This window comes from Triticum urartu, chromosome 5A (assembly GCF_056163025.1).
Source record: "Triticum urartu cultivar PI428250 chromosome 5A, HENAU_Tu73, whole genome shotgun sequence".
Classification (NCBI taxonomy): Eukaryota; Viridiplantae; Streptophyta; class Magnoliopsida; order Poales; family Poaceae; genus Triticum; species Triticum urartu.
Genome location: NC_141877.1, coordinates 495,634,373 through 495,649,967, shown reverse-complemented (window position 1 = coordinate 495,649,967; position 15,595 = coordinate 495,634,373). Strand labels below are relative to the sequence as shown.

General features: G+C 44.9%; 1 protein-coding gene across 1 annotated transcript; it reads right to left on the bottom strand.

Moving 5' to 3' along the window:
• Positions 1-13,183: 13,183 nt before the first annotated feature.
• LOC147972235 (silicon efflux transporter LSI3-like) lies at positions 13,184-13,887 on the bottom strand. The gene is made up of 2 exons (XM_087522997.1): positions 13,759-13,887; positions 13,184-13,359 (listed from the first exon to the last, which is right to left on the bottom strand). Exons 1-2 carry the CDS (start codon positions 13,885-13,887, stop codon positions 13,255-13,257), a joined length of 234 nt encoding a protein of 77 aa, XP_087379123.1. The 3' UTR covers positions 13,184-13,254.
• Between the last annotated feature and the right edge of the window lie 1,708 nt (positions 13,888-15,595).

Sequence of the window (15,595 nt, the reverse complement as noted above, 5' to 3'; positions counted from 1 at the left end):
TTTATATATGATTATGATTTAGAAATGCCGTGATCTTCGAATTCAGTAGGTTGGATACACTGTGAGTCAAACAGTTATTTCATCCAATACAATATGCTCACACGAAAAACAGTTCACCTTATGTCAATCATACAAGTACTGAGGATTACCTCGCCTAAAAAATTCGGATCATTACAACACATGGACAACATAGGGGGTCTTGGAACATAATCCATTCAGAGACATGACACAACATGCAAGTACAATAATCTAATGAAAATTCCAACTGGTATCTAAAAAAGAACCGGGATTATCTTGGGCTTCAGATAGCAGACACAGTAGGACCTCCTCCGTCTTCAAATGCAACATTCTTACTTCCTCCAATTCTTGGGTTGCTTGCATAATGCGTGCCGCTAATTCCGTAATTTCCAGCCTCAAGATAAAGATTATCTCATTCATGGCAGCCACACCATCTCTTTCTGCCTCTAGTAGAGCCTCAATCACTATAATATCTGTGCTCAGACTGCTCTCCGGCGGTGTTGCCTCTAAACTGCTACCATCTGGTAACATGGATGGCGCACTGCTTCCACAATTAGATTCTGGGGTTGTACATTGTGTCCTAGTGTGAACGGCATCCTAAAAGGTTTCCGCTAGACATCAATAAGAGATAGTTATCGTATGATCCAGGCAGTAAGCTTACATGGTAAACGATGGAAGAATTATTGCCGAGCATGGCAAACTATATTTAAATGGCTCGAAGGAGCATCAACCGAAAAGAAATTAAAATGGTAAGATAAAACTAGGGATGTAAGTGGCAAATAAACGAAATCCGCCAGTCCCATCTAGTTTGTTTTTTCTACCTCCCTAGTTCATTTTCCCCCAAAAAACAAAAACTCTTTTGAACTACCATACCACTAGTGGACTTTAATCGGGATTAAACCGGACCCAGTTGACATCCCTAGTTGAAAGGGAGTGTACAGCCGCTATATTTAAGTTGCCAAGGCATCTAAGCAGTTGAAATAATCTGAGAAATCATCTAACAGTGTGGCCTCATATAAACTATGAAGACAGTCTTGTGATGAAGTTGAGAGGAATAGTTAAGGACTCAAATGAAATAGGCATGCATTTCTTTACGATAGTACAACAGGCACTGCTGACATATTGGCCAACTCAGGTATAGCATAACAACAAATAAGCATTCGAATCAAGCAATACAACAAAGCAGACAAATGAACTATTTTTAATTCGGTAGGATTACACGGTGAGGGCACAAGCCAAGAAAGCAGCCCACTCGCAGTACATTTCACATGTACTAAAACACACTGGCTTACCATATGTTGCTGTGAAGCCTAGCTGTTGTTGCAATGTTCTTTGAAGATATCGTCAGCATCCCTTGGTTGCAAATCTAGTTGTTGTAGTTTATTCTGCACCATATAATTAGGTAAAATTAATTTTAATCGCATGCACTGGTTCGAATTGATCATCAATGGTTCATCTAAACTAAGGAAAGAAGGGTGTGTGCATACACGACAATACTCCCTCCGATTCTTTTTACTTTGCGTATAACTTTTTCTCAGTTTTCTCGTATTAATCTGTGCGTTGCCGATTCCTAGCGCTGGTTTCCTTTTGTGCCCCGCCCAATCCGCCTCTGCCCTAATTAATTGGCAAATTAGTCCAGAAAAATTAAACATGTGCCCTCCTCGGTATGCGGGTCAAGAGGTATGTGCAGAGCAAATAGAATCGGAGGGAGTATATCTGCTTCCCTATATTTTTATGCTTGTTCGAGGTGCCAGCCCCAAAAAAACAAATATTTTGCTTCATGGGGTTGGCAGCTCCATAATTAATAGAAGCATCAAATTAGTCATGCAACTTGGGAAGATCAAGAACACACAAACACGTAATGAACAGAGGCTCGGAGCAGTGATGTAATAGCTAGCAACAAAAAATGTAGGGTAAAACGAACAAAAAGCAGCGGAACCACATGCTAGTTTGCTGATGTGTAATTAAGCATAGAGAACATTAAGCAGTCTGATGGAACCAACAGGTGGCATCAGAACAAAACTAAAGCATATTAACTATATGTGCACTGGTATGTAATTTAGCACATGTAACATGTTCACTGCCAGAAGTATGGCCCTACAGGTGCAAGCAGAATCACGCGTCTCATGAAAAAGTGAATGATGCCCTAAAGAAATTCAAAGGTGCGCTGCTTATGCTAGAAAAGTGAACGTAGGCGCCGGCCGTTGGATAATAGTACCTGATTCTCGACGGCGTATGGGTATCATTGTCATACTTGATAGCTAAGGATCGTCGATGGTGCTCATGTAGTGGTTGAGTTTGGGCCGGCTGTCGCCGTCGCTGAAGCGGCTCCGGTGCTACGGTTGCGGCGCCTGTCGACATATAAGAAAGCTCGTCTGTGGTAAGTGAACAGTTGCATGATAAGGAGAACAACCGAAAGGAGTACAAATCGAAATAACCTAATGAGGCTGCAGCGTTGGTAAAGTAGGGCCGGTGGAGTTGAATATGGCGTCCGTGGAGCGGGTCCGGTGCAGTGGATGAAGGCTTCGGCGAGCGCGTTGTACAGTGCTTTCGGTGAGGCGGATCTGTTGCGACGGACGAGGGCTTGTATGAAGGGCCAACGAAGGGGCGGACGAGGGAGTCAGTGAAGGGCCTACGCTGTGGTGGACGAGGGCGCCAGTTAAGCAGATCCGGTGTGGTGGACCATGATGGCGGTCAAGGAGATCTGGAGCGGTGGGCAAGCCAGTCGCTGAAGCGGCTCTGGCGAAGTGGTGAGTTGGCAGTTGGGGGTTCCAAGGTGCGGAAGATAGATCCGGCGGGGTGTGAGGTCCACTGCTGCGGCGGAGGACTAGATTTGGCGGCTTGCCGTGGTTGGGGGGGTCGGGGAGGGGAAGGGGAGGGGCTCTGGGGAAGAATGTTGGGGGCAAAGAGGGGAAAACAATGGAGTTACCAAAGCAGCCCTTTTCCGTTCATGTGGCAGGGGTAAAACAGGAATATCGCAGGGCTAAACTTTCGGGCGCGTGATATTTCGATGTGAGCGGGAAGTTTGAAAGCTTTTGGCGCCTAAAATTATAAGTATTCTGCTCTTGTATGGCCGACTATGATATCATGGCCGACAATTTGTTTGTTTTGCACGCAAAAAAAATGTGCAAGTTTTCAAAATCAATGTCTCCAACTCGAAACTTAGATTGTCCATTCAATTCAAATATGGATCATTGAGCTACTGCAAGCAAATACCATCATATGGTCCAATTCAAATGAAATTCCAAATGTGTTTATCCTAAATATGATGATAAAAGCAAAAATGTGTATGTGTATGAATAAAGTGGATGATTATAAAGTTTGAACATGCCCGTATGTATATCTCTAGGTTTGATATATGAATTTGAAATCACGAAATCCCAGCTTAAAAATGTACCTCCGTTTAAATGAATTACAAAAGCTAATGATGGAGTCGAATTCCAAAATTCCAATCTTAGGTTTGTAATTCTCGTACATCAAGGTATATCACACATGTTCAAAAGTATCGTTATCTCATAGTACAAACTGTGAAACAAATTGACCAACCATGAGTGCACAATATGTCAATTACGCTAAAGTCCCTCAAATATAGACACCTCACTCTTTATTTGAAGTCATCCCCCCACCACACACACACACACAGAGAGAGAGAAGTCGTTCTCTCCCCCAAACACCAACACACGAGCACATTAACACCCCTCTCTCTTGTAAAGTTCGGACCCCAACATAGGTCTCTATCACTTTGTCTCTCGGGCATGCACACATCTCTTCCCTCACTCTCTAGGTCTCCCGCTATCTCTCTTACCCAAGCACACGCACTATGTAGAGTGTATATTTCCCATACACACAAAACGTCACCCCCAAACGTCTATCTCCCTAGTTATGTGGTTCTCGCGCACTCACCTCACACACCACCCCACTGCAAACAAGCACACTTTGTCTCCTTGTGCACCACTCTCCTCTTTCTATCTCTCCCACATGCATACCCGCCCAGCTCTTTCCCCGTGTACATATATGTCGTGACTCTTTGCATAGCTTCCTAATGTATAATCGTTCTCAATTTCACATATTGTTCTCTACACCATCTATTCTAGATCTCTCATGAAGTCCCTATCACACACACGATGACTTGCTTCCCTTGCGTCTCCGTTCATAGGCCAATTTCGGACAACATCAACATTGTCTCCCTATATATACGCCATTTATGGACACAAACGACCCCTCTCGCCCCCTCTCTTCCTCTCACTCTCTCTCTCCGTCGCTAGCTCTCTCTTTCTCTCGCTCTCACACCCCTATCCCACACACACACTCGATGTCTCTTCCAAATAGTCTGCTCCCCCCGCCCGCACCCGTGCTATCTCGCTACTACACATGTCACACCATCCCCCCTTCCCTTATACTAGGTTTACATCATCAGTGGTCTCTCTACTCCACATACACTCTCTGCCTCTCACACACAAACGCATGCACAAACACACACAGACACGCACAAACACCCATTTACCTGGATCCTCATCTCTCCTCATGTCCGCATGTGTATCTCACACACTCACTCTCTAATTATGTATATGTGTCTCCACGTTACACAACACAAATCCCCATGTACATGTCTCTCTCTATCCTCCACACACATAGACACAAAGAATCTGTTATCATTGCCTCAGTCTCTAACATATCACACACGCACTCTCTCTCTCTCTCTCTCTCTCTCTCTCGCAAACACGCTCAACATGGGTTTCCCCATGAATAACTTACCGTCTATTCATGAACAGTCGTGGCAGTACGGTGAACACGAGACGTGAAAAAGAATAAATCTACACGTGCTTAGACCACCTAGTATGACTACTAGGACTAGAGCAAGCCAAAAAGCGCGCCGCCGTCACCCCCTCCTTGTCGGCGATGGGAAAATCTTCGTTTTACACAGTCAATAAGTCATTGTGCTAAGTCCCCACATGTCGAGGCATTGAATAGAATGTAGATGCTAGTTTACGGAAGCAAGTATCGATAATACGTTTGTATCTCCATACTTATATTTCTTCTCTTATAAAAAAACGAGTTGGTGATGATGGTACGTGTGCCATCTTGCAATATAGACCGTCCGATCTATATCTGACGAATGGAAATTAAACTAAAAGATACCCACACCCCTCTCCACATTTGCAGACAAGGCCTTCCCTCGTTCATCCTTATCTCCAACAAACCTCATTGTTGAGAAATTAAGAAAGGAAGCCTCTAGAACAAACTGGCCTGGTGGCCGCTGCCGGGGTCGTCAATCCCCATGCCTCCGCTCAGTCCGACCACCAACCACCACCACACCCCACTCCTCTTCACCTTATCTCATATTTCTCAAGATATCATTAGTTTTTACACATGGGATTACTCCCGCAAGGGTCAATCACAACAAGTGTTTTATAAAAAAATGCATCTTGATGTTCTGTGCAATGCACGGATCTTGCTAGTACTCCTACACAAGACTAAGTTGGTGATGATGGTGTGTCTGCCATCCATCGTTTCTGACCATTAGATCTACATCTAACGATTGTGAGGTAAGTTGTTGCCTTTTCTCACCAACATCCCACTTGTCTACCAATTTGCAGAAAAACCCATAATTAGTATCTTAAAACCAACCACATCCCTCCCTGACCTCACCAAAACAGCCCAAGGAATATATTCTAATTGAAACATAATATATCTCTAGTGACATATGTATATCAAAATTAGAGTGTTTTGTACCAAGTTTGTGAATAAGTATTATTCTAATTGTGATTCGTTGCAACGGACATGAACATTGCTAGTATTTCCAACCATGCATTTCTTTTCCTAGTATTCCAAAGTTTCGAGTTTTCCATCAAGACATTAGTCACTCATGGTTGATATTTACTTTCAATCATGTACACATATGCACTATGTAACTAGCCTTGCTTATTGGCTTCCAAAGCTTAACTTTCACTCCTACTTACAATATGTAGAGTATTTAACAAAAAACTACCACTTTCAACCAGCCCTAGGAGGAAACTATTGTACAAAAAATAGCAAAAACATACCCAAAATTTCTTAATCCACGCCAAAAACTACGTAGTACTCCTATCGATTAGGTTCGTTTTAACCCATTTATGACAGGGTTGGCCCACATGTCCGTGCTGACGAGGCAGCTTAAACCAACACATTTTGTTTGACCGTTGACACGAGGGACCCACATCTGACCTTCTATCCTGTTATTCCCCCTCAAATCATTATTTTTCCTGAACATTACTTCAAACAGTACTGATGCATGTTCGTTGGTGGCACCGGTGATGAGCGATTTGGCCGCTGCTCCACCGGACGGGCCGGACGCCGCGCTGGCCTCCACACGGGTTGGCAGGCTGGCCCGAGCGTGACTCACGAGCGAGCAAGCCGCAGCGCTGGCCTTCGCTCGAGCCAGATGGTTGGCCTTAGCACGGCGCGCGCGAGCAAGCCGCCATGCTGCCGTGCCAATCTAGCTAGAAAACCTTGCAGACAAGCAGCTGGACGGAGCTATCTTGGCTAGCTAGCGGCCGCGAGCGCTGGACGGAGCTGGCATCCGGGCTGCCGCAACATGGGCTCCGCACCGCCGGCGGTTTTGACCTCGCCTTCTGCCGGCGGCGGTAGCTGCGTCCCATGGCCGAGGATGACTAGGTGGACGGGCCGGAGGTAGGAGGTCACTCGAGGATTTTTGTTGGTAAGAGGAGTACAATGGTTGATAAGCTAGTCTTATCTTAAGTCTGCCACGTATGCAAGTGGTAGTAGTTTCTTGGCATTTTAGTGGTTTCTTGCATTATTAGAGGAAGTACAATAGAGCTGAGTCAGCGGGCTATAAGAAATAAACTACTACTACATGCTGGCTATAAGATGGGCTGTAGATGACATGGCACTGGCTTATAGCCAGCAGCTGGCTATACTATTAACCATGCTCTTAGAGGTTTCTTGTAAGGAACAATGTATGTACTACTAGCGATAAAAGGCGATTCTAGGTTGCGTTGTACTCCAACGAGTACTACTAGTGGTCGCGGGAGTGTATACCTCGTTCTGTGGGTTCGATCCCGGCCGAACGCATGGCGGCCTTTTTTTTAAATAGTATACTATCTAGATACATCGCAGAAATGGATGTATCTAGAACTAAAATACATCTAGATACATCCATACCTGCGACAAGTAATTCAGAACGGAGGGAGTACTACACTTCGCTGCGAGCCAATATTTTACACGGGTAGTTTGAGTTTTGAAGTCAAACGGACGTGCGGCCCCACAATCTGGGTGCACTGGAGTCTGGACAGCCTAGCCACGTGAACTGGTTTTCCTTCCCAGCATCCCGTGGCTCGCGTGCTCGCCCTAGCCGCACCTCGCTTGCAGCTTCCAGCTAGTAGCATATTTAAACTAGCGCCTCCCAATTAAGCCCGAGGAGCCGGAAAAGCCTGGCGGGGCATTGGGAACTGTGCAATATGGCTCTGTATGTAAAGTGCCCTACTACTACTTTGTAGCTTGTGGCGTTGCATGCATGGACTTCACTCCATTATCGGCTCTACTATAAAAGAAATTCCTCTTGACGTGTTTTTTTGAAACAGAGGCAAAAGCTTTGCTTCATCTCATTCATAAAGAAGGAACTACTAACAAAGTTCGACGAGATCCATTACACCTCCACAAATGGAAGCGAAAAGCCTAGTCTCGGTGTATCAAATAACTCAAATGTTCTGCCCCCGTAGTAACTGTCGCTGATAAACAGGCTGCTAGTGTGTGCGTGAGAGGAGAGGCTGAGTAGGCCAGCTACGTGAGAGGAGCGGCTGAATAGAGCATCGAGAGTACCCACTGGGCCACTACGCAGGTGTACTTCCCCTACATTGATAGTACAACGATGGTTCTAGAGAACAGTAGTACCCTCCACTTCCAACTGTAGCTCCTTGGCCCTGAGATTCAAGAGTTCAAAACTGGTGCACTATATAAGACTAGACTAGAAGTACAGTACTCCCTCCTTTCCGGTTTATAGGTCTCATCTCAAAATTTTAGTTGTTCCATTTTATAAGGCTCAATTTGGTTGTTTCCCATCACATGTTCAGATTCCAAGGTGCATTAAATCATTGCATGCAAGTATTAAGAGAAAATTGACCAATGAATGTAATTTATGCATGCATGCATTGCAATTAATGCATTGGTAAACATACATTTTTGAGGAAAACAAGAGCATTAATTGGGTGCTTTTTGAGTAGTTGAGAAAAGTAGTACTAGTACTGCTACAGTACGAGTATGTACTCCTCCGTCACATAATGTACGGCGTTTTTTGACACTAGTTGGCCTGTACAAAAAATGGCAAAAACATACCCAAAATTTCTTAATCCACGCCAAAACTACTACCTAGTGCCAAAAATTTCTTACTAGTGCTATTATTTACAGTATAATGCAATCCCATAACGTTCCATAATGCTAGTACTAGTACTCCATGGTAACCAAAACTACTACCTAGTGCCAAAAATTTCTTACTAGTGCTATTATTTACTAGTGCTATTATTTAGAGTAGTAAATAATAGCCTCACCCCTTCCCTGAGGAACGATCTACAGTTGGAAGGGACGAGGCCCTGCGGTTACCACGCTCTTATCTCCTCCTCGCCAGTTCCCCTCCCCCTGAAGAGATGGCAGTTCGTTGGTGCTCCCATGGATTCGCTAGGCGGTTCTCCTCCTCGTCGGGGCTGGGAGACCTTGGACGATGATTCTCTGGGAGAAATCGCACGCCGCTCCGACGTCCTCACCGCCGCAAGACTCGGTGCTTCCTGCACCAACTTTTTCAAGACGCTGCTTAAACATGCTTGGGAAAAGGCCATGCTTGTTGGTCTTCCATGCGTCCTCGAGGAGAAGGTTCTTCTATGGGACAATTCTTCGAACAGTCCACCGCTCCCTGGCCATGGTTGCACGTTGACTCCGCTAGAGTTGACGACGTTGAGAGGTAGTCGGATTTTGTCCGATGAGCAGGCCAGTAATGGAGTTTGATCATGTAGTACTTAGTTATTCCATTTCCATCCCGTAATATCTACGCTGCCCACCGTCTTATATATAGGTCTAGGTCGGTGCCAACGAATATTGGCTTGCATACCTCCAGCCGGATACCACCATGATTTTGCACAACATCCACAGCAGTGCGGCCATTCCGGTAGACCCCTTCTCCACCATTGGGATCGGCCTTCCGGACTGGCTGGGCAAGAATACGTATGATGATGCCTACATGAGATTGAAGAAGATAGCAATTGCGGACCCGCCGACAAAGTGACGCGGCTACGACGATTACTATCTCATCGCGGTGTTCGACATAAGGATTGCCATCAATGCAGGAGGCAGTAACGGCAGAGGCTGGCGCATGTTGGCGGTGGCAGATTTGTACCCCTACCCATTCGAAGACGACGTGCGCCATCTAGGCCGCATCTTCGCGCTGACAAGACAGGGGACTTGTTTCATCTGGTTGACATCCTACGGTACGGGAGATTACAAACGGAATGCACAAACCATCATTTGCATCCCTAATGGCACTCCATTATTTTGCAGGGACCAGTCATCCCCCGATCAAAATAAGATCGCCGATCCTGGATGTGCATTTGCATCCGCGATTTGGTCTAACCTAGAACCTTGTAGCTGACTTTGGCATATTGGGATCAACTATCTTAGCAGTCGTTACCCATGGTACCACTGATGTGCAACATGGTCACGTAATCTACCATGACCGGACCGTCACCATCTACCCAGGTATTCCATTTTTTAATCCTCTCGCCTTCTCTTTCATTGTTGTACTAGTAGTATACTTTGTAGTACTAGTAGGAGTACTTTTTACCTTGGAGGACGCGTATAGCTAGCTAGGCCCTTGAAGAATTGAACCCACTAGCTGCCAGCATTTTTGTTTTTCCATGTCTTACTATCTCATCCATGTAGCCAAGAGTGGCTATATATAATAAGACGGTTATTTTACTTCCTCTATACCGGAGTAGTACTATTTGCTGCACAGTATTCCTGACCGCCACATTTGAGCACAACATTATTATGCATGGACCTTGACTATGTACGTCACCATGTGTCCAGATCTGGGATGCCGCACGTACCAGATGAACGGCGCCGAGTTCGACCTCCGTAATGCTACGTGGGTGCTGAGGAACACTCTTGGAGAGTACTCGCTTTTCATCGGGGACAGCTACCCCATTGTGAAGCAGATGCCACCTTCCGTGCATGACACGGAAGGCGTGCCGTTCATGAAGCATGGTTGTGTCTTCAGGGCACACCGCGGGATGAACGACATGCTGGGACACGCTATCCCTGATTTATGCCGCTTCAGCTTGGATGAGTCTCCATCGTGTGGAACCGGACTAGAAAGCTGTGACAATGATTCCCGTTGCCCACCGCTATGGATCGTGCCATCCATGAAGAACACCTGGGACTGGAACCTGGAGGAGGACATGTAGCCCATCTATAACGTGTAAGTGGAGTACGGTAATTGTGAACGGTAGCGCTGTGAATATATGTAGACTAGTTGTGCACAAATTTATCACATGAGTTGGAGATGAACTTGTGTGGCATACTTGCATTTGTCCTTTAGAATTTATTACTAGTAAATGTGTTATGTCTACGTGCAACTTGTGTGGTTGTTGCATGGGCTCCAACACGCTCTTTGAGAAAAAAAGGTGGCACAGCTTTGGATATACGTGACGTGGCGGCAGCATACAGTAGCATCGTTCGCTATAGTTGTACTAGTACACTCCTACTAGGATGACAACTCCTATAAAACCTTGTGCTTGGCTCTTTGCCTCTTCGGGAGGTTCAATAGTTCGTACTCGTGTGAACCATGCACTTGGCTCTTCGCCTCTTCGGAAGGTCCAACACTGATGATACTACAGTACAATATGCTTCTGGCAATCTGACACCGATTGAACTGCTGCACGTCCACCGTGAGGGCGAGGGCGAGGGAGAGGGAGAGGGCGTTGTAGTCAAAACCCTCTCCTCATCCCGCGAACCACCGCGCGCGTGGGTGAGGGAGAGGCGTAGTAAGAAAGCTTCTCCTCGTTCGGCGAGTTAGCGGGACACATCAAAGCAGTACTAGTACTAGTAGTAGTAGTCCATACTGCGTCCTTTCCGATTAATATGGCTTAATTTGAAACGAGAAAAATACACTGGCGGTCAATGTATGTAACAGTACGCTCTTTATGGTCACTATATATAGTTTTGCGGCGATTATGCGATCACTAGCTCATCGTAGAGCACCGTATTGCACCCTACTGACCGGCCACATAGTCGACGTGGCACTTTGTTGACTGGTTAAATTGTCACCTGGTTTCTGGGTCCCACCTGTCAGTTGGTAGAGCAAAGAAATCTGTTAAACAAAACTTTACGCAGGCGCGACACGAGTCCAACCCTTGCGCGCGAACCGCCTTGGCTGTGTATGTGAGTGCATGTACGTGTCCTCCCTCGGTCTTCGAACAAAGAGTGTACTACATGATGTACATCTACACTTCCAATGCATTTAGCCTTTAATCTACTAAATCGATATTGATTGACGAATGCACCAACTTGTGTTGTAGGTATAGGCTACATGTCTATCCTTAATTACAGCATGCAACTGCCTTCATTTAATCTTCTTATCTCAATGGTCGCATGCACACATAAGTCTGCTACTTTTGGGCGTTAATTTTGCCCTGGTCAATATGTAAATCTCTAAATGTACAGTCTTTCACGGACGTAGGGAGTAGGTTGAGCACTTGAGCGTGAGTGTGTGTGTTGCGTCGTGTGCTGTGTGCCGCATGGGTGCGTGAGTGTTGCGTGCGTCCATGTGTATCTGTGAGTGTTGCATGTTGCATGCATGCATGCATGCATGGGGCTTACCCCCTCCCATTGACATGTTCATATTTCAAGCTTCCTCTGTTCCCTCCATATGCACTACAAGAAATATGTCAACTTGTGACCACCACTATTGGTCACTGAATGGTCACAAATTTCCATTTGTGACCTTTTTGTGACCAAAAACATAAGGTCAAAAGCTGGCCGTCATAAACTGACTATAGCGACCTTTCTTCTGGAATGGTCGAAGACGTTTATGACCAAAATACGTCTACTGTGGCGTTTTGGTCACTAGCAACCTCCCCAGGCCACGTAGGCATCCAGCGTGGCAATTTGACGTGGCACAAGATTCAGCCCGGTCCAATTCGATTTTCTACATGGGCCTAGCCCAACAATTCGGCCTTTTTAATGTATTTTTTCTATCAATTTTTGATCAGCTTCATGGGCCAAGCCCAACATTGCAGCCTTTTTTATTGTTGGGTTGTGGCCTTTTTGTCTAAACGAATTTAGTTTTTCTTTTTTTCCCAAAAGAAGGGTCCACTAGTCAGATAAGTGGGTCCACTAGTCAGATGTGTCCCAATTGTTAGGTTCTGGTAACAGGTTTCCATTTGTCAGGTAAGTGGGTCCCATCTATCAGACTCATATTCTTCATATTTCAAGCAGTATTTAGATTGGCACAGACAAAAACACACACAATACTTAAACAAGAGCAACCAGATCACATAATACAAGCTCTATCCGTGCCATTACAAAGGGCCATGTATAATACAATACTTTACAAGCTCTACAAGTGTAATATAGTACTACTTCACAAGCTCCTGGACTCGCTGGACTCTCTCATATTTATATGCAACTTCAACAGGACAAAAACTTCAATAGTTAGGGCTGGAACCATAGTCAGATGAACAACATGCCGGACTCGCTCGACGGCGATAGTCAGGGCTGAGACCAAACAAAACAGCAACATGGCTTCATCTGTCATCCTGTTACATGAATCAGAGAAGAATGAGAAAAACTGGAGCAAATATATTATGAATAGACCATTCAAGAAAAGGACATGTATTTAGAATGATAACACAAATTCAGCTAGTACCATGCTTTTTGTTGTCGAGCTAGTTAAAATGAGATAGTAGTTCATATAAGAAACAGAGACACAATATGAATATGCATGGCACATATGCAGGTTGTGCAAAAAACTGCACTACAACACATTGCGCCTGAAACAAAATACCATTCTACTATCACGACCATACATTCAACTAGAAAGATCTAACAATACTCGTCCGCACACGCATACTAACATCACAAAGGCAGGAGAGAATAAAGGGAACCAAGGAAGATACCTGTGGATGATAGTGTCGACGATGATCTGGATTGAGTTAGCATTGATGAGGAAGTGGATGGTGTCCATGGTGTGCTTTAGATGCACACAGCCATGAGCTTCTTGCCGCTGTTGCATCCGTTCGCTCGATGATGGGTACCAATGCATCCAGGTAGAACAAAACCACCAACATTAACCCACACCTTCAAGTACAAGCAAGTATATATCAAGTGACAGTGAAAACAAGTTGAGAAAAACACTGTAAATATCTATTTCATGTCATGCAATATTCAAACCAAATAAACCTCTGCATACGAAGGTGAAATATTACAAAGAAAGCACTCATCAGGTAGCATGCATACAAAATCTCTATGTTGGCAGTAGTAAATACTCTCTGTGTTAGCAGTAGTAAAACTCATGAAGTACCAAGTTAACAACTTTGAGTCAGAAAAGCTAGAAGTGTCTCTTAAGAGAGACCAGAACTCATTAAGGCACATATCATATTCTGAACAGCATCAGCACCATGGTAGTAACAATTAATAGTAGTAGGACATCAATGGGGCACAACTTATTTAACTACAGATGGATGGACAGACAATTACCTTCTCGAGGCAGGGGTGAGCGTCCTTGAAGTCGAGGAAGATGAGCGTGAGGGCGACGCTAATGGCACTCCAGGACATGTTGAGACCGAGCAGCAGCGCCACAAGCATGCCCAAGGTGATGGTGTACATGCCGAAGGTGATTTTCTCCCCAGATTCAGTGCATGGAACAACTCCCTTCCGTTCCCAACAACAGCAAGGTACTGGTGCTACTGCCGTGCAAAGAAAAATCTTGTAAGCATGATAGAAGGCTGGGATGGCAGGAAGTGAAAATCCTGTCTAACAACATGAGCAGAGCACTAGTTACAAGCATGATGGAAGGCTGGGTGAAGAATATACGAAACTGAACCAATCAATTCAATTCAATTCAAAGGTAGTTTTGCAGCAGCAACAAGCATTAAAACAAGCTACTCTTGTTACTATAGTGCAGTTCAGTACTATAGTTCAGTACCATATGCCTACAATTAGACACAAGCTTCAGTATAGTCAAAGTGTAATTCCAAATAGGATTAAGAATCAAACTTGTTACTCATGGGATCGTGGCACAGAGCGTTCAGTAAAGAGTATAACACAACCTACACTTATAAACACATGCTTCAGTTCAGTGCAGAAATAAACAAGGCTCAGATTTTGAGCAGCAGTGTTAGATTGTTTACCTTCAGAGTTCTTCTTCTCCCACCTCCCCATCCTGCACAAAGCCACCCTCCACCTGACCAAATCAAGCTTTCAGTTCAACATTCAGCTACACAGAGAGGAGACAAATCGATCTAGGACGAACAAGGTAATAGGATACATTACCTCCTGCCATCCACGGGGACGCCCTCATAGTGGCACGCGCCTTGTCAAATGGGATGAGGTCCCCGACAAACTCCGGGATGACGTCCTCACTGGCGTTGGCCTTGGCAGCCACCATCCAAATCGGGCGCATCTATTAAATGAAAGACACTTGAACACAAGTCTAGGAGCTAGAATCATAATCTACATTGAACTAGATAGGAAACTAATTCAACGGCCCATAACACAGAATTGTCAAGTCACGAGCAGTTCCAACGGAGACGCACGCAAGGTACATTTAACTCCGGAATGCGGCACGAGATAAACAAGATGAGCAGAAGCTCTAGTAGCATGGCATCGTAACTGAAGAAGTTAATGCGCAACATGCCAATTTCCAAGGAGATGCATCAGTTAGTTAATTAGCTGCAAGTTTTAGTCAGAGTCTGAGATCCCCTGAAACTTGTAATCGATAAGCCAAAGCCACCTATGCACATGCTAGTGAGAAGCAGCAGCAACAGCGGACCCATATGAACCTTCACAAAATCTCAACATCTTCACAAAATGGCACATAAACTAGTCGCTACAATTCACAAAATAAAGGAATTAACAAAAAAACAAGTAATGACATCAATTTTCTATTCTTTATACAGCTACCAATCAACTCTGAACCAACTCTTGCAGGATTTCAAAAGGGGCCATGAGTATTAAGCAAGATTTACAAAACAATTTGGGTGCATAAGAAAATCAATGAAAGGATCTCTGAACATTGGTGTTCATGTCTGCACTACAATAGCACCATCTGAGATGAAATTTTGCACAAGAGCAGGATCGTTGAACACAATCAAGAATAAATGGCATTCATGTGCCAGATAACAACACAATCAATAGCGCATCTATCTCAAACTGCCAAGCCATCACTAGTTAACCCAGGGACAGACCTAACGAAATTTCTGAAAATAAACTAGTGTTGGTAACATGTGAGATGCAGAGGGTGGTAACGGAGGAAGTGGAGAACAGGGTCACGTCGACGTCTGCTGGAGAAGGGGTACGAGAACTGGCTCGCGGT

What these genes read in the sequence shown, in the direction of transcription:
- LOC147972235 (XM_087522997.1), bottom strand. Translation starts at nt 13,887, where the DNA reads ATGTACACCATCACCTTGGGCATGCTTGTGGCGCTGCTGCTCGGTCTC. An exon ending in CTCACCCCTGCCTCGAGAAG is followed by an intron (nt 13,360 to 13,758) that starts GTAATTGTCTGT and finishes TTGTACTTGAAG; the next exon opens with GTGTGGGTTAATGTTGGTGG.